The 20,029-nt window shown below is 42.6% G+C and overlaps 2 protein-coding genes across 2 annotated transcripts in view; both read right to left on the bottom strand.

Moving 5' to 3' along the window:
* Positions 1-7,642: 7,642 nt before the first annotated feature.
* Positions 7,643-10,999, bottom strand: LOC118150457 (melanoma-associated antigen B10-like). The gene is made up of 2 exons (XM_035288300.2): positions 10,923-10,999; positions 7,643-8,862 (listed from the first exon to the last, which is right to left on the bottom strand). The coding sequence occupies exon 2, from the start codon at positions 8,811-8,813 to the stop codon at positions 7,767-7,769; it is 1,047 nt and encodes a 348-aa protein (XP_035144191.1). The 5' UTR covers positions 8,814-8,862; positions 10,923-10,999; the 3' UTR covers positions 7,643-7,766.
* A 2,283-nt stretch (positions 11,000-13,282) lies between these two features.
* LOC100395676 (melanoma-associated antigen B10-like) overlaps positions 13,283-20,029 on the bottom strand; it is a 232,402-nt gene continuing 225,655 nt past the window's right edge. The window contains exon 3 of the mRNA XM_035288299.3: positions 13,283-19,316. Coding sequence (XP_035144190.1) covers positions 18,224-19,267 — 1,044 coding nt within the window. The 5' untranslated portion in view covers positions 19,268-19,316 and the 3' untranslated portion in view covers positions 13,283-18,223. The remainder of the gene's footprint in view (positions 19,317-20,029) is intronic.

The raw sequence follows: 20,029 nt of genomic DNA, 5'->3' as shown, positions 1-20,029 counted from the left end.
ACTCCTGGATAGTGCTGCACTCACTCTGCTGAACTTAGACAAAGGCTAACTCCCTATCTTTCTCATCGTTGCCACTTTCCAAACCCCAATTGCATCAGGGTGAAGTGAAGGGGCCCCTGTACCTAACAACCATGCCTGTAGCTCCTGGGGCTGAAGCCAGTGGTGTGGGGGTTGGGGGAGGGGGGTGGGGGGGCCTCTGGGTGGGGCAGTACGTTCTAGTGTTAAGTAGTTCCCACAGACCTTCCTCAGGATCCTCAGGTTTATTTCTGCTGAGGCTTGGAATTCTTCCCTTTGCTGACCTGAAGCTGATACCCTGGTCCAGTGCTTTCACTTCTCAGTAAAAGATAATAAAATTTACTACAGATCCTTTGAAAATGTTGAGACTGCCAGTACAGATGTTTTTTACATTTTAATTCAATCAAGTCAGAGGTATTACAACAATATGGAACTTGAACCCACATATCACCATCACCTCCAGCCAATTTGACAATGAACTGCATCATCTACAATAATTTCCCACCCATCCTGCAAAATGTTTATGCCTGGGGCCAGCCTCCTACTCGAGGCAGTATCTGGTGGCAACACAGACCACTTGACAGAGTCACAGAACATCTGCCCCGTGGCAGCAAAGAACTCAGGAACCAAGGGAGCCAGTCTGAGGTAGGGAGAGCATTGAGATCTTTTTCTCAAGACATATCCACAATGAAACCTTTATTTGCAGAGTCACTGACGCACTTAGCCTCAGGGAATTCCCCCTCCAATTTTCGACTGCTTGCAGCTACACATCCTCTCTCATTATTCTGGTACTCCCTGGCCTATTTCAACTGTCATCATTCACCGTCTTTCCCATACACATAGCACCAACCTCAATGATGAAAGGGCACTGTGTACAAGAGAAGAAATACCCTTCTCCAGCAGGAATCAAGACAGCTCACAGCTGCAGTACATTGGCAAGGAAGTACAGCCTACCAGAATAGTGAAGAGCTTTCCCAGTTTCCATCAAAAACATTATTCAGTGACACATGGGAGCTAGCTATACTTTGCCTGACAGTGAGTAGGGGAGATTCTAGGTTAGGGTAAGGTATCAGGCGTGCCTGTGGTGATTTTCTCCAGTAGAGCTTCCCACTCAGATCACTCTACAATTTCAGCTGCGTAAAAATGATTCAGAAATCCCTCAAGCTACTCATGTGAGTTTTTCAGGACCCTTCAAGATTCCATACCTTTTCTCTTTCTGATTCATTCTCAAAGACATGCTGAACTCTGTGTATAAATCCTTGACTGTCAGTCTGCCCTAGGCTCCCTGAACTTGGTTTAGCATGTGGTCTGTCTCATGGACCCTGGAAATTATTCTATCTCCTTCCTGATGTTTCTCATTAACTGAAATTGCCCTCTCTGGACAATTTCCTGGGACTTATTCATTCTGACCAAACCCATGCTTCTTAAAGTAAAAGCAAATTTTCATTGACATTTCAGAATTTGAAAACATGCCCAGAGGTATCATGGTACTGAAGACATCACTGCAGAAATCCTGCTTTGTAAAGATAGGATGTTGAATTAATTTTTGATTAGCATAATTAGAAAACATGGAAATACAAAATAACAGTGAGAATGTATTTTCACCCAAAAGATTGAATAAATTTAAAATTGATCAAGTAAAATTCCTGTGAGAATATAAGATATTCACATACATTAATATGTGAGAATATAAATTGGTATAGCATTATCAGAATGGAATTTCAGCAATATTCATAAAAACTTATAATTGTTACACTATTTCCACTTTAATTCGGTTCTCAGTTTTCCATGTCTTTCCTATAAGAAAGCACCCACATTCGCCCAATAAGTTATGTTCAGTGATGTTGATATTAATTTTAGCAGTTATAGCAAAAAATGGAAAACAACTTAGATGTCCATCAGGAGGAGAATTTTTAAATCAATTACGACACATACACACTTTAGAATTCTAGGAAGTAGTTTAAAAAGTAAGACATATCTATAGGTGCTCTCACAGAATGATTCAGCATTTATTTCATTAAGTGATAAGTGCAAAAGGCAAAAGAATATGTACATTATTGTTCATGTATATTAAAAACACACAATGTGTTTTTCTAGTATATCTATTTAAGGAAAAGCCCAAAATATATTTTAAAATAATATGCACAAGAATTTGAATTGTGGTTACTTCTGAGGGTTGAATTTTGGAGGAACACAGTAAGAAAAGGGGTTGTGATTTATCTTTATTGTCAGTTTTTTTTTGCATCATGAATGTATGCACTATTATTTTTGTAATTAAAATTTTTAATAAGACAAAATAGAAATAGTGCTTGTGTATTATTCATATAAGGTAACTGCAAGAGGATTTAATGGAAGAAGCCTGAAATCTGAAAGCCTTAGCACAACGAAAGTTTCTGTCTCATGCACTTAAAATCTGATGTGGGTTAACAGGGGGGCTCCACTGTTAGGCAACCCAGGGATCCAGGCTGCTTTTATTGTAGTTTGGCCAGTGCACTACAGTGTAGCAGTGTTCTTTCTCTTCATATGTCCGTGGCAAGGGTAGTCAAATAACCCTTCCCAACTCTAAGTGAACTGGGAATGTAGTCTCACCCTGTGTCCAGGAAGACTAGCACTTGCAAACTCCATAAACAGTTACATAGTAGGTGATCAGTGAGGTGCAACTTTCATAATTTGTATGACAAAAGTCTTCTTCATTCATGAAGAAGTTTCTGGGAAAACCAAAATTGCCTTGCAACTGGCTACGTTTTTCTAGTGCCTACTATGTAATAGGTGTTTTCATCAACTTTCTTTTCTTTTTTAGACAAAGTCTTGTTCTGTCGCCCAGGCTGGAGTGCAGTGGCAGGATCTTGGCTCCCTGCAATCTCCGCCTCCCAGATTCTAGCGATTCTCTTGCCTCTGCCCCTCAAGCAGGTGGGATTACAGGCACGCACCACCACACCCAGCTAATTTTTGTATTTTTAGTAGAGGTTGGATTTCTCCATGTTGGCCAGGCTGGTCTCAAACTCCTGACCTCAGGTGATCCTGCTAACTCAGCCTCCCATAGTGCTGGGATTACAGTCATGAGCCACCACGCCCAGACACAATTACACTAACTTTCTAAAGGGCTCTTTAAGAATTACCAGCAACAATAGTTTACCCTTCTTCATGCAATAGCGCTTTTCTCCACTTACCTTTACAATAGTCTTAATCTACTGAGCATTTCCTTTTTCTTTCACTACATGATCGAAATCATAATTTCTGAGTGTCTTCTATCTATCACTTGATGAATATGCCTGAACACTTATACAGGTATCTTTACACAAAATGAAAACCCAGGATTTTCCCTTGGGGGCAGATATAGACAAGAGTTAGCTGAAACATGGAGATTATTTTTACATTTCTCATAAAGGTTAGAAGGCTAGGGAAACATTTTCTACAATGTTGGTAGATTGAATAATTGCTACAAGAGTATATCCATGCACTTATCCCTGAAAAACATATGTATGTGATGGTACATGGCCAAAGGCATTTTGCAGATCTATTAAGATTGTGAAACCACGTTTTAATTTAATTTTATTTTACTGTAAACTTTTATTTTAAGCTCAGGGATGCAAGTGCAGCTTTGTTACATAGGTAAACTTCTGTCATGGGGGTTTGTTGTACTGATTATTTCATTATCCAGGTATTAAGCCTAGTACCCACTAATTATTTTTCCTGATCCTCTCCCTCTTTCCACCCTCCACGCTCCAAAAGGCCCCAGTGCATATTGTTCTTCTCTATGTGTCCATGTTTTCTGATCACTTATCTCCCACTTGTAAGTGAGAACATGCAGCATTTGGTTTTGTTTCTGTGTTACTTTGCTAAGGATAATGACCTCCAACTCCACCCATGCCCCTGCAAAGGACATTGTCTCATTCTTTTTCATGGCTGCATAGTATTCCATGGTGTATATGTACCACATTTTCTTTATCCAGTCTATCACTGATGGGCAATCAGGTTGATTCCATATCTTTATTATTGTGAATAGTGCTGCAATGAACAGACATGTACATGTGTGTTTATAATAGAATGATTTATATTCCTTTGGAAAACCACTATTAAATTGGATAGATTGTATTGAGTCGTCAAAGTGGCTCAATCTAATGACATGGGCTCCTACATGTAGAGGATTTTCTCCAGATAGAAGTAGAAAAGAGATGGGCATGGTGGCACGCACCTGTAGTCCCAGCTATTCAGGAGGCTGAGGCAGGAGAATTGCTTGAACCCTGGAGGTAGATGTTGCAGTGAGCCAAGATTGTGCCATTGCAGTCCAGCCTGGGCAACAAGAGTGAAATTCCATCTCAAAAAAAAAAAGTAGAAAAGAGATACAAGAGATACAGCAGAGGAGGAAGTTAGAAAGATGGCAAGTATAATAAGGATTCAACCTGCAGTTGCTGACACAAGATAAATGCAAAGACTAGAGAAAGGTCTCAAGAAATTATGGTTGCCACAGACGAATGCAATCAGAAAATAGGGCCCTTGTCTTACAAGTGCAAAGAATTGAAATCTGCCAAAAACCTGAATGAGTTATAAAGGGAATTCATCCCAGAACCTTGCATTAAGAACCTTGTACAGGCTCTGAGAGTTTGGTATGGACCTTGTGAAATCCAGAGGAGAGAGATCAGCAGAGCCAACCTGGATTTCTCACTCAGAGATGTGACATAATAAATGCGTGTTGTTGTAAAATGTTAATTTGCAGTAATTTGTTGCTGCATCAGTAGAAATCTACCACAATTTCCTGGAAGGACTACAGTGATGGTTAGAGTCCAATCTTTGTAGATGGTTGCAACACATGACTTCCTTGATCCTACCTCATTTACCACTTATATGGGAGGTTTTGGTTTTTGGCCACTTAGTTAAGCTCATTCATCAATGACTAGTCTCAAATAGATCACCAGATTAAATTCTCCTTTCTTTCTCATCTGATTTTCTGTCTAACATCTTTAGCTTCAGAGTTACATGCCAAGAAGTAGTAGATTCTATTTTAAATTTGACTCAACTCACAGCAGACTTGGAAAAATATTTTATTGCAGTGGAAACACCCAGAACAGATAAGAAGGTACATAAAGTTCACTGCCTAAATAAACAATTACATGGAAGGGGCTGTTGTTATCAGAGAAGTTGCAAGATGAGTGATGTGGCAAACAGAGGACATCTGCAGGGAGTTGGAATGCTCAACTTCAGGAGAAAGGAACGAAAGTTATTCTGGGCTTCCTTTTCCATAGGGAGCAGGGTGCAGCCTTCATGGAAGGGAGCAGGGTGCAGCCTTCCTGGAAGGAAGCAGGGAAGAGCTGGACAGCAGATCAGGATCCAGATTTGGGCACAAGAACTCACAGGGGATGACTCAAGGAAAGAGCAGTATAATTTGGGGAGTGCTGGATCTGGTCCCAAGTGCCAGCACCTGGGCAAAATCAGCTCCTAAGTAACCTTGGAGCTAGGGATGATGGACCCTATGAAATGAGGTTCCATCTGGATTTAGTACATTGGCCCCAGGTTCCTTCTTTTCATTTCCTGGAGACATGGTGCAGTAATGAGAAGAGAAACTAATTAAGAGCCACAAGGCAGCTTAGTCAAGGAGGAGTGGGAGCAATGTGGACTCTAGAGGAATTCAGACTAGTAGTCTAGTCCCAGTATTATCTATTATCACTTATAATCTAGGGAAACTCAGGAAAACTGCAGATTTCTACGAGCCTCAAATTCTTCATCTGTGAAGTTGGTTTGATAAACAGTCCTCTTGATCCCTGGCTCATGTATTCCTTGTAAAGTAGAAATGTTGGAATGTATCTAATTTATGCAAGGCACCTGGCACACTACCTTGTATTGGGTTTTAATAAATTACAGTTATTACTATATGTTTATTACAGTATGTTGACCCCAAATCCTACCACTTTCCCGTCTTTTCATTTGTTTTGTTTTACCCAGGAAATGTCAGATAATTTTCAGCCCGCTAGCACACAACAAATCAGTCAAAATATTGCTTAGCAGGTTAAACTAAGTTACATGCACAACTTTTTTGAGGGTATGTTATTTATTGTTGATGTGGGGGAGTCTTATCCAGTTTGATGCAACTCAGAGCTCCTAGAAATTGTGTCAATGTCTACCTCAGTCCCTCCCTTCCATCTGCCCTTTGCTCCAAACCACACGTATTTGCATTTATTTCACCCCATAAACATCTAGTTTTAGTCTATAGTTTGTCGAATTATATACAAGATCGCCTAGTTGAAATGCCCATTTAATGGATGGGCTGTGCCTCTCCCAAATCACTGCAAAGATTGCCAGCACCCTGGCTTCTGAGCATTCCATCTTATGTATCACCATTATTTGTCAGACACTCCCTGTGGTGATAGGTGTTAAATCACATTTTTGTGCAGTTTGTTAAATCATCTTTTTGTGCATTGTGTTCACCCACACTGAGATAAGAGTACAGAACGTCTTCCATTTGTGCACTAGGTGGAGATTTCTCTATGGTTTATTCGTGACCTAAAGCAATTTTCCATTCCAGCCTTCTCAAGTCTGAGACACACCTTCTGAGGTGTTGGCCTCTGCCCACCTCTCCCAGAAGCTTATCTGACCCACAACTCAGCTTAATCTAAAATTATGTCACATTGAAGGACTTGCAGTTTCCCAACCCCAACCCTTTGCCACAGGGCATTTACATTTTGCTGCTCTTCTGAAACCCCAAAGTCCTCACACCTTCTCTTGATTTGTCCTTTTGGTTAGGATTGTCTCACTGCTATGGATGGAATGATTGTGTCCCCCCAAAATTCATGTTGAACCCTAAATCCCCAATGTGATGACATTTGGAGGTGGGGCCTTGGGGGGTAATTAGGTTATGAGGGTGAAGCCTTCATCAATAGAATTAGTGCTCTTGCAAGGGGAAAAAGAGACCAGAGCTTTCTCTACCATGTGAGGATACAAGGAGGAGATTGTTAAGCATTGAGAGAGCCTCCACTGAGAACCTCACCTGAAAACTCAATCTCAGACTTCCAACTTCCAGAACTATGAGTAATAAATGTTTGATCTTTAAGCCACCCAATTTAATAATCTGTGATAGCAATCTGAACTAAGCCATGCACCATATTCTTTTCATGTTAGCTACTCCAAGGCTTTTCATGTCTATGGGTAGGGATGATTCTTGTTTGTCTTAGCATTGCAAGTACTAATACAAGCTATCCAGAGTAGATGCTCAATTATTGTTTGGGGGAAAAAAAACCCTGAGATGGAGGTCTAATTTATTATAATTTTATTTCTCCTACACTCTTGAATAAACAAAACATATCCAGGTATGTATATATACATTGATTTTACAAAAAAAGACTAAAAGTGATAAGTGAAATCAGCCATTTACAATCTTTCATTTTTTCTCCACTTTTGATCCCAACTCTTACAATGCTGCATTCTCTAGAATTTCCAAGAAAATACTAAATCTACTGCCATATGATCTTGTTTCAAATAACTAAAATGGAATGTTCCTAATTTGTTCCCCAAAATAATAAAACTCTTACTCTTACATTCACAGCAATGTTTAAGTAATGTAATTCAGAAACTTATCTTCTAAAGTTACTCAAACTTCTGATAAACAAACGATATTTTGAAAAACTATCCAGAAACGTATTATAGAACAAGAAAACAAACATGTTATACGCTGTGTTGCCTCCAACCCCACCCTAACCTTCCACAGACTGGAATGTAGACTTTTCCTTTCAGCCACAAGGCAAAGAATGCCTTGAATTCTACTGGGGGTGGGAGGATCTGCTACACATGGCCTTGGAATGTGCATTGGCCATGGCCCTAATGCGAGCCCTTGCTGCAGCTTTGGCTTGAGCTCTTTCTTCCTCATCTCTCAAAGCTTCTTCATACCAGGCTGGGAAGGCACTGGGGACACTATCATAGATCTTGGCTAAAAAATCCAAGACATTCATCTTAGTGGTTTCTGCATGAGCTCGTGGACCCCATAGAAACTGATAGCATGGAGGATCACTGTTGGGCACCTGCTGGTACTGCAGGTAATTTTCTCTCACAAAATCTTGGGTGAGGATCTTCTTGGGCTCCCCAAAAATGAAGTGCCTCCTCCCCTCATATAACCCCATCACATTCAACACTTGCCAGATTTGCTCCTCAGTGGCACAATTACCCTTTGAGAGGATCACACTCAGGATAGTCAGCAGCAGGCCAGACCTGGGCACATGTCTGTCATCACTCAGTTTTGTATCCCATGTTGGTACCAGTTTGTTGATGAGGAAATAGATGCGCCTATCTGGATCTACTTCCTTCAGGTCAAGTCCAAAGACCATCTCCAGGTGATCTGAAACTTTCTTCATGATCTCTCTGAAGTATCTCCTGGGAATGTGGACTACATCTCTCAGCATATCTGCCTTTATAATGATCTCTTTCTTTTGATACTTGTAGAGAAGGTAATGCACCAACATGAACACCGTCTCATCTAGAGGGCTTCTGGTCATGTGCTCAGTGGCAGCCGGGGCCTGTGAGGATCTTGGCCTTTCTTCCATCTGGTTGTTGGTGCTTTCATTAGCTCTTACATTTGAAACAGCTGCAGCAGTAGTGGTGGTGCATGTGGCTCTCTGAGGCCAGTGAGTATTGCTGGTTGTCTCGGCAGCAGTTGAGCTCTGGGTGGTACTACTGAAATGAGCAGAGGAAGACAAGCGAAATTCTCTTCCCATTCTTGTAGTGGCTTGAGCACCCATCAGAGACTCTAGCTCTTCTTGAGCCTGATGGCGTTTCTCACGGGCACGAAGCTTACTCTTTTGACCCCGAGGCATGATGGCTTTAGACACGGCAGTAGACAGTAAGACAGGTGACCTCTGTGACCTAGAGGAAAGAGGATAGGATGGTTGGGTCACTTCAACTGGGAGACACCTCCGTAACTTTATTGAAGGCCACCTTGGCAGTTTTCCTTGAAGTCACTGCTCTAGGAATCCCACAATGGCCCTATTCCCTGATCTGCCTGTTCCCTAAGAACCCTGTAGAATTAACTAAGGTATGACTTAAGTTGTCACTACTTGCCAGATATGCCTAGGACTTACTGGGATTTAGAGAAGTGACTCTGTTCTGGGGCAGGAGGTCTTTCAGTTTACATTAAGGATTATCACCTCACTTCTGTAATGACTCGGGATCCCTCTGATCTACTACTTTGATGCTGACCCCTCACTTCAAAGCCCTCATCTCTCTGTGATCCCAGAAGGTGAATTCAGGGAAACCTCATCTGACCACATCTGCCTGGAGACACAGAGAGAGTGAAAGCATAGGCCAAGCTCTCTGGGACTCTCTATCCTGGGGTAATCAGTGTTCTCAGTTCTCACTTAGTGATCTCACCTTTACTTTTCCTAAGGCCTGGAATTCCTCCCTCTGCTGACCTTAGAACGATCTCCTCTGGGCAAAGCCTTCACATCTTTGAAAACCCTAAGGAGAATATTTGGCAGATTACAGCCTAATATATCTGCTCCAGGTTCACTCAGGTTTCAAGGTCTGGGTAGGGATCTCTGACCACCTACTGCTCCGGGGTGGGTAATCCTCTCAATCCTCTCAGCCCTTACTCAGTGTCCACACCACAAACTGCCAGAAAACTATTGGCCTCCTCCCTCTAGTGCCACAAAGCTGCCCTTCTCAGACTAAAGACCTCATCTCCCTGACCACCCCCCGACAGAGCCCCCAGCAAGGACAATGTGGGTATGCCTTGCCCAAAGCCTCCCTGGGCTGACAGCAGAGGTGGGGCTTTATGAAGCTCCCTTTGTTAGGGGTTGGTGGTTCCTGAGACCTCACTCAATATTCTCACTTTAACCCCTAGCACAGTCTGGGAATCAACCTGCTACTGACTTGATATCACTCTGCACCCATTCCAAGGCATTAACTTCCCTGAGACACTAGAGGCAGAAGTCAGGGTTCTTTGCATCAATCCACCTTCATTCACCTTAGCTTCTCAGGGCTGAGACTATGGTGAGGGCTCTGTAAGGCCCCTCTGTGCTTGGGGGTTCGGGGGTCTGCTCAGACCTCACTAAGGGTCTTCACCTTCACTCCTATTAGAGCCTGGGAACTCTCCCTCTGCTACTCTGAAGCCAATACCCTGGTCCAATACTCTCACCCACTCATTCTCCTGGGGGTGGGGGGGCATTTAGAAGGTACTCACAGGTTGCTACATCCCACTATTACTGTCTTTGTTCTAACAGAGCTGAAAGCAGCAGCAGAACTCTCTGAGAGCCCCTCTAGTCTGGGGTGGGGGGGTCCCCTCACACCTAACCCTTGGTCTTTACCTTAATTCCAGGCAGGGCTCAAAGCTCCTCCCTTGACTAATGTAAATGATGCTACCCGCCCTTGCCCCAACACTTCCCTCCAACACCAGAGGTGAGAGTCCATGTGCCTCAGGTCCTTCTGCCCACATTTGGCGGTCTCCTAACGCTGATGGCAAGGGCGAGACTTTGCGAGGCCCCTCTGTTCTAAAAACGGGGTGGGGGAGAGGGGCTCCCTTTACTCCTATTCTTTCAGGGTCTTTGCTTTTACTCCTATTAGGGCCTTGGAACTCTCCCTCTGCTGGTCTGAAGCCCATACTCTAGTTTAATAGAATTACCCGCTGTCTCCTGAGTCCAACCCCCCCCCCCCGCGCTGTCTCCTGAGTCCAAAACCCTCCCCTACTGTCTCCTGAGTCCAATACCCTCCCCCGCTGTGTCCTCAGTCCAATACCTTCCCCTGCTGTCTCCTCAGTCCAAAACCGTCACTGGCTCAGTCTCCTCAGGGACTATTTAAAAGTCCCTGGGGTCGCTACATCAGAAGATTCCTGTCTGGCTTCTATTAGAGATGAACGTAGGGGCGGAATTCTCTCCGAGCCCCTTTAGTCTGGAGTGGGTGGTCTCCCACGCCTAACTCAGGGTCCTTACTTAATTCCAGGCAGGATCTGGAACTCTTCCTTCAGGTGACTGGACACCGGCACTCTCAGATGCTTTCACGTCCTGCGACCGAACGAACGGATATCGGGTTGCAAACACTTCCGTGAAAAAATGGAGGTTTCTGGGGCTGGGACTGGGGCGAAGTGCTGTGGCGTTGATAGTGTTCTGGGTTGCACCATTCCCTTAGAACTCACATAGGGGCTTGTTAGTGACTCTTGGCCGGGTAGCTTTCTAGTTACCGGAGTTAACCAGCCTTAAACCAGTATCCTACTCATATCACCCTCGTTTCCCGAAGGCGAAGTGAAGAGGTTCCTGAGCCTCACAGCTATGCCAGAGCCTCCCAGAACTGACAGCAGACGCCAGCCACTGTGCCGCCAGTCTGTTTTCACTGGGCAGTTTCCTCAGAAACTACAGAGTCCTCGCCTTTACTTATGTTAGTGCTGGGATTTCTCCTTCTGCTGGCCTGAGTCTGACACAGTGGTCCACAGTTTTCGTGTCACAGTTTTAGATTTTATTACATTTACTACTGATCAGGGACTCTTTTCTTTTTTCTTTTCTTTTCTTGTTTTGAGACAGAGTCTTGCTCTGTCACCCAGGGTGGGGTGCAGTGGCTTGACCTTGGCTCACTACAACCTCCCCCTCCAGGGTTCAAGCAATTGTCCCACCTCAGCCTCCCCAGTAGCTGGGATTACAAGATTGCACCACCATGTCCAGCTAATTTTTGTATTTTTATAGAGATGGGGTTTCACCATGTTGGCCAGGCCAGTCTCAAACTCCTGACCTCACGTGATCCACCTGCCTCGGCCTCCAAAGGTGCTGGGATTACAGACATGAGCCACTATATCCAGCCCAGGTGATGACATTTTGAGAGTGGCTAGTACAGAAACTTTTTGTTGTTGCTGTTTTCAATTCATGCCTGCTTGGGTAATTACCAGAATAAAGAAATATCTTTGTGTCTCACCATAAACTTGTCATCCCCAGTCCATTTAACACCATTTACACTGCTTCTCCATCCACCCTGAAAATGTTTGCATAACAGACCAGCCCCTACACCACTTGGTATCTGGTGGGAAAAGGGCACCAAACACAGACAAAGGACATATTCCTTCTGTTGTAACAAGAAGGCAGGAAAAGTGAGAGGCAATCTGAGCTAGGGATAACATGTGGATCCTTTTTCAAGACATGTCCATATTAAACCCTTTACTTACAGTCAGTGAGGTAGTTAGTCTTAGAGAACTCCCCCTTCGGTTTCTTCTTCCTTACAGTGACACACTTTGTGCCACTACTCATTGGTACTATTTGCCCGGTTTTAACTGTCTAATCACCAATCCCACCTACTTGTACAGCTTCCCACCCACTTGTAGCAGGTTTGAGAGCTGTCTTGTTGCCTGATAAGAAAGATTGAATCTTCCATTACAGGAATGAATCTTTCATTACAATCTTCCATTATAGGATAGAATCTTTCTTATCAGGCATCAAGACAGCTCTCAACCCTGCTACACTTGGAAGGGTGCACTGAACCACCAGAGCAGTGAAGAGATGTAGCTCTCCCAGAATCAATTAAAATCATCACTGGGTGATGCAGCGGAGTGAGCTGTACCCTGCCTGTGAAGTGGGAAGGGGAAAGTCTAACAGAGCATGCCTCTGGGCCTTTCATCCAATAGATCTGCCTACTCAGACCACCCTACAATTTCATGCTGGTAATGATTCAGAGATTGCCAAGCCTATTCATAAAAGTTGTTCAAGACATCACCAGTTTCCTCACCTTCACTCCTTCTGGTCCCATTGCTATCCAATGCTGAACTCTGGAAACAGATCCCTGACCACTCTCTACCCTGAATTCTCTGGACTTGGTTTAGCTTGTGATCTCTCTTATGGGTTCTGGAAATTGGTGCAGTCTCCAGTTTTCTTGATGCTCTTCAGTAACTGAGGTTTTTCTCTCATGGCACCTTTTCTGGACCCTGGTCATTCTGACCAAGTTCTTTCTTCTTAAAGTGAAGAGAAATGTTTTCTTGACATATCAGAATTATAAAGTACATGCCCAGAGAAATCTTAGTACTCAAGACATCACTACAGATGTCTCACTTTGTATGGATGAGGGATTAAGTTTCTTTTCTGTTCAACCTACTTAGAAAATGGAAATTAAAATTGAAATAGCAGTGAAACAATACAACTTGACTAAACATTTTCTGCAAATTTAAAATTGATCAAATAAAACACCCATGAACATTTTTGGAATGAAAGTTTAGTAATATTCAAAAAATTGACAATCATCACATTCTTTCCACTGTAACTGATTTTGTACTTTTCTACATCTTTCCTGTAATAAAACATCTACATTTGCCCAAGAATTCATGTTCAGTAATGTTTATTTCAATCTGATTAGTGATAGCAATAAATGGAAAACATCTTATGCATCCATTAGTAGAAGAACTATTAAATTAATTATGACACATACGTCCTTTGAAATTCTTGGTAGTAAACAGTGAGGGGAATGTATATGTGCTCTTGTGGAAAGTTCCTGCATCCATTTTATTTAGTGACAAACGCAACAGGTACAACAAAAGGTACATTAGTATACATATACGTTAAAAGCTCACAATATTTTTTCTACCACATATACATAAGAAAAATGCCTAGAATATATATAAAAATAAAAATACAAGGTTTTTAATGGTGGTTACTTCTGGTAGGGAATACATTTTGGAGAAACCGAACACTGGAATAGAATTGCGATTTATCCATAGTGTTAGAATTTTCTTAAGCCTCAAGAATATTTGAGTAATTAATATATTTAAGTAAAACTAATGACAGAAATGATAGCTGTGCAATATTCAGATAGTCACTGCTAGTGGAAGTAATGGAAGAAGCCTGAAATCCTAAAGTCTTAGCACAACAAAAGTTTATTTTTCACGCATATAAAATTTGATGTGAGTTAACGGGGGTCTTTGCTGTCAGGGGACCCAGGGATCCAGGCTACTTCTATCATGTGGTGCCACATCTCATCATGACAGCTCCATATTTGCTGCTGAATAGACCAGAAAGCATAGAACTAACATACTGATTCTCAAATGCCTTGGCCTGAAAATGACAAGCATAGCTTCTGTTTATATTTCAGTGGCCCTTTCTAACAACAAATGGACTGTGGGATATAGTCTCCCCACATGCCCGGGAAGGGCAGCAAAGCAAGTGGATGGAAACTTGCAGCCTCTCCCAAAATCTATTACCTATTAGGTGCTCAATAAAAAGCAAATATAAAACTTTGTTTTGACAACAATTTCTATTCTTGGAGAAGTTTCTGAGAAGGCCAAAATTGCCTTGCAATTTGAAAAATTTTTCTAGTGGGTACTGTGTGACAGTTGTTTTCAAATGTAGGATTACACAAATTTTCTAAAGAGCCATGAAAATCTCAGCAAGAATGATCCTTTGTCTCTCATCACTAAATAGTACCTTTCTCTACTGACCTTTGCAATACTCTGAAAATATGGAGGATGGTATTCTTCCTTTTAGTGCGTGGTCTAAATCATAACTTGGGAGTCTCTGCTACCACCTGATTAACACACCTAAACACTTGTACACTGTGTCTTTACACACATTGAAAAGTAGGACTTTCCCTTGGGGCAAATAAAAACAAAAGTCAGGAGAATTATGGTGAATTTATTTTTTTCTTATCAAAGCTGATATGTCTGCCAAAGACACATTTTCTACATCAATAATAGGCTGAATAATTGCTTCACAAAGATGCTTATACCCTTATCCCTGAAAAATGAATACGCTTTGTTATATGACCACAGGCACTTTGCAGAGCATTAAAGGTTATGTAACTGAACTTGAAAGCTTGATTTGAGCCTTGTGCAACTCTGAGTACAGACTCTAGCAGAACAGCTCCATACTTCACACATACAGAAATGTAGACAATAAACCCTACAAAGATAATAAATGTGTGCTGTTGTAAACCACTAAGTTTGTGGTAATTTTGTACAGCTACCATAGAGAACTACTACAACTTTCTGGAAAGACTACAGAATTTATAAGAATTCACCCTCTTCAGATGGTTGCTTCATGGTGATTTCCTTCGTCTTTCCTCATTTAACATCTAGGAGGGAAGCTTTGAATTTTGGCGCTTAGTTAGGCTCATTCATCAGTGTATAGATTTAGTAGCAACATTCAAAAAGTCACCTGATTAAAACCTCTCTCCAATCTCACCTGTTTTCTAAAACCTCTTCTCTACTTTAGGATTATATCTCTGCTTCAGGATAAAATATCAGTCAACTCTGTGCCAAAACAGACTCTCCTCACCAGCAGATTTGAAAACACTTTGAGTGTGGTGGAGGCTCCTAGAGATGATGCAGTATCTAAGCTTTACTATTTGAAGTGAGCAATTACACAGAAGAGGCTGTTGCTGTTATGGGAATCCAAGGTGAGGGTTGGGACTTCTAGGCAGTTAGAAGCTTCTATGTCCAGGAAAAGGTAGGCAAGTCTGGGCTGTCTGTTCCTCTGGGAGCAAGTGCAGGCTCCAGAGAAGGACACAGTGAAGCTGGCCAGCAAGTCCGTTCCAGTTTGGGCAGAAGGACACACTGGGGAAGAATCAGGGGAAGGACAGGATAATGTAGGAAAGTGCTAGACCGAACCCATGTGAAGGGACCAGGGTAGACTTAGCTGCAGAAGAATCTGGGGCTAAAGGTGGGAGTACACCAGGCCAGTGAATCCCACAGACAGTCACAGATTGTGTCTCATTCTCATTCTCACCTTCCTTTTTAGGGCCTGCTTTTAGTGTTTTGACCACAGGGTCTTTCTTTCCTTTGTCTGAGAGACATTGTGGAGTAGCGAGAAGATAAATGAATTAGTAGACCCAAGATCAGCTTCAGGCTGAGAGGAGTGGAACAGTGTGGGCCGTAGAGGAATTCAGACCAGGAGGTCTCATCTCAGCCCTGTCACTAATATGTGAACTCGAAAACTGCAAAGTTCTATGAGCCTCAAGTTCTTTGGGCTTGATGCAGTTATTTTGTTCTTTGGCTCATGTATACCTTGTGAAGTCTGACTTGTAGAATGTAAGATATTTGTGTAGGGCAGCTGACACAGTGTTAGTGTGTACTGGGTTTTTGATAACTAACAAGTTTTACTATTCTATTTTAGATTGCAAACACTACCAACCTTCCCTCTTGGAAATTTTTAATTTGCTTTTCATCCTGGAGATGTTAAGAGACTATGTAGCCCTCTAGGACATGGAAAACCAAATCAATCAAAATACTTCTTAGCAAGAGAAAGTTACTTACTTGGTAAGAATCTTTTTGAGGATATACATTTTTTATATTATGTGTTGGAAGAATCTTCCCGAGCTAGATGCAGCTCAGCTAGATGCTCCTAGAAAATGTGTCAAGGACTTCCTCATTCATTCCCATCAAAACACTTATCCCTTGCTTTGAGTTCGCCAAATTACACTCAAGATAACCTAGTATAAATACCCTATTAATAGAACGGACTCTGCCATGATATGAATGTGTCTCCCAAAAAGGCAAGTGGTAGACACTTAATCCCCAATCCAACAGTATTGTGTGGTATGAGAAGTAATTAGGCCATGAGAACTCTTCCCTTATAAATGGATTAATATCTTTATCACAAGAGTGGGTTTGTTTCAAAAAGGTATATTTGATCCCTTTTTCTTTTGCTTTCTCTTTTTCACTGCCTCACTTTCTGCCGTGGGATGGCCCAGCAAGGCATCCCTCCCTAGGTGCCACCAAACACCTCAATCTTGGACTTTCCAGCCTCCACTACTGTGAAAAAAATTATTTTCCTTAAAAGTAACCCAGTCTCTGGCATTCTATTATAGCAACACAAAATAAAATAACACAGGCTCTGTCTTTCCCAGGCCAGAGCAAAGAGTGTTAGTAAAGTGGCTTCTGAGCATCCCATGTTAAAACAGTATTACTCTTATTTCTCAGAAACTTGCTGGAGATGCTGTGCGTAGAACACATGGTTTGTGGTCTGTGTTCAACTGCATTGGAGTTAGGGGAGCACAGGAAACCTTTCATTCCTGTCCCAGATAAAGATTTCCTTCTGGTTTATCCATAAGCCCAAGCAAGTGCTATAACTTCTTGTCCATTCCAGACCTTAGTCTTTCAACCCTGGACATGTCTTCAGAGAGAATAGTCAGTGCTCATCACTCTCAGAGCCTAATCTGACCAACCAAGCACAGTGGCTCACACCCGTAATCCCAGCACTTCAGAAGGCTGAGGCAGGCAGTTGCTTGAGTCCAGGAGTTGGAGAACACCCTGGGCAACATGGCAAAACCCTATCTCTACTAAAAATATAAAAATTAACCAGGCATGGTGGCATGCACCTGTAGTCTCAGCTACTCGGCAGGCTGAGGGAGGAGAATCACCTGAGCCCAGGAAGTTGAGGCTGAAGTGAGTTGTGACCCCACCACTGTACTCCAGCCTGGGTGACAAGAGTGAGAAACATACACACACACACACACACACACTTGATTTACACTGAAAGACTTTCAATTTTCCAAGCCTCCAATCCCACTTGCCTTAAGGCATTTGTATTTCATGCTCTCATCTAGATAACCCTCCTCCTACATTCTGACTTTCTTTAACTTGTCCTTTAGGTCTTAGTGGTTATCTCACCATATTCCTTATATAATATCTACTCCTAGATTCTAAAACCCAATGGGCACAGGTAGATCTTCCTTGTCCTGACATCCTAGCACAAGGCCTTCCAAAGAGCAGATGCTCAATTAATGTTTGAGGAATAAATGAGCCAATGTGTAAAAGGTCTAATTTATTAAAATGTCATTAATTATATATTCTTGAATAATGTAAGCCTATCCTGGCATATATATTATAATTCTACATAATAACAGAACACAAGTCAAAAGGGAATGCAATAATTAGCCATCCTTCACTCTTTTCTCTATTTCTTGATCCCATTTATTACACTCCTAAACTATTTCACATTGAATTAGAAAATGCCTAATTTACTACCATGCTATTGTGTTTCAATCCTTAAATAAATGAAGAGATTCCCAACTGGACTTATAAAACAATAAATCGCTTACTCTTAATCTCACATACAGAAAAATTTAGCAATGTCATTCATAAACTTAGATACTGGTGATACTTTAACCATCTATTAAAGGAACAACATCTTAAAAAATTCCAAGTCACCACATAGAACATGAGCACAAACGTATTACTCACTGTGTTGTCTCCAGCCCCACCCTGACCACCCACAGCTCAGAATGTGGATTTCTTTTCAAACACAAAGTAAACAATCTGCCTCAGACTTTACTGCAGTTGGGAGGGGTTGCTGGACTTAACCTTGGAACGTGCATGGGCCACGGCAGTAATGTGAGCCTTAGCTGCAGCTCTGGCTCTGGCTCTCTCTTCTTCATCTTGCAAAGCCTCTGTATACCAGGGTGAGAAGTCACTGGGAGCTGCATTATTTATTTTGGCCAAAAACTCAAGAACTTTCATCTTGCTGGTTTCGGCATGGGCTCTTGGGCCCCATAGGAATTGATAGCTTGGAGGATCACTATTGGGCACTTGCTGGTACTCCAGGTAATTTTCTTTCACCAAATCTTTGGTTAGGAGCTTCCTGGGCTCCCCAAAAATGATGTGCTCAATTCCGTCATGTAATCCCATCATATTAAGCACTTTCCAGACTTGCTCCTCAGTGGCACAATTACCCTTTGTGAAGATAATACCCAGGACAGTCATCAGCAGGCCAGTCTTGGGCACGCTTGGCTCATCACTAAACTCTACATCACAGCCAGGATCCAGTTTGTTGACAAGAACATAGATGTGCTTATTAGGCTCCACTTCCTTCAGGTCAAGACCAAAGATCAGCTCCAGGTGCTCAGAAGCTCTGCTCAGAATTATAGGGAATTGGCTCTTGGACATTTGGGTTACATTTCTCAGCAGATCTGCCTTTGTAATGGGCTCTTTCATTTGGTACTTGAACAGCAAGTAATGCACCAACATAGCTACTTTCTCACCTAGAAGGCCTCTGGGAAAGTTATCAGTGACTGCTGGATCTTGTGTGCATCTTGGTCTTTTTTCCATTTGGTTGTTGAAACCTTCGGTATGTCTTGTATGTGAAACAGCCATAGCAGATGTACTGGCGGATGGGCCTCCCGAAAGTCCATGGGGATTGTTGGATGTCCCATCAAGTGAATGCTGGGAAACATCCTTCAAACAAACAGAAGAGGAGGGGGGATGTTCTTCCTCCTTTTCTAAAATGGCCAAAGCACTTAACAGATCTTCCAGCCCTCCTTGGGCCTGACGGCGTTTTTCCCTGGCACGGAGTTTACTCTTCTGACCTCGAGGCATGATGACTGTCTTCAGGTGCAGCAGCCAAAAGAGCAGGTGATCCTGTGACCTGGAGGCGAGAAGATGAGCTGGTGTATGCCCATTCAGCAGAGAGATACAACTTTAGCTTTATTGACGACCACCTCTGCAAATTTTATTGGTGCGTTACTCAAGGAAAAACAGGCCCCTATTTGATTTGCCTGCTCCGAGTACTCTGTGAAATAACTAGGGTGTGTTTTAGGCTGCTACCTGCCAGATCTGCCTGGGGTTTACTGGGTGGTGACAGCAAGGCCTGGCAGGTCCAGGCTTTATGGAGGCCCTTTGTTCTTGGGTAGGGACTCTTCCTAGTTCACATTCAGAACTGTCTTCTTGATTTCTGGCAAATTCTGGGATCCCTTTACTCTACTGACCCCTCATTTCAGTCCCCTCACTTCCCTGCTACCCTGGTGGAGACAGTGAAAGAGAAATTCATCTGACCACACCCGCCTGAAGACATCCAGGATGACTACAGTAGAAAAGCTCTGAAGCACCTCCTATATTCTGGGATCCTTGGTGTTCTCATTCTGCACTCAGGGTTTTCACCTTGGCTTCTGCTGGGGCCTGGGACTTTACCCTGTGATGGCCTGAGACCTATCTCCTCAGAGCAAGGCCTTCATATCCAAAAGGAGATAGTGAAAGAGACCCCAACTTAACATATCTACCCCACAGTCTCTCAGGGTTGACAGCATAGGTGGGACCCTGTGCTGTCCCCTTTTGATCTGGAGTGGGTGGTTCCCTTAGAAC

This window comes from Callithrix jacchus, chromosome X (assembly GCF_049354715.1).
Source record: "Callithrix jacchus isolate 240 chromosome X, calJac240_pri, whole genome shotgun sequence".
Taxonomy (NCBI): Eukaryota; Metazoa; Chordata; class Mammalia; order Primates; family Cebidae; genus Callithrix; species Callithrix jacchus.
This window is presented reverse-complemented; position numbering and strand designations above follow the sequence as displayed.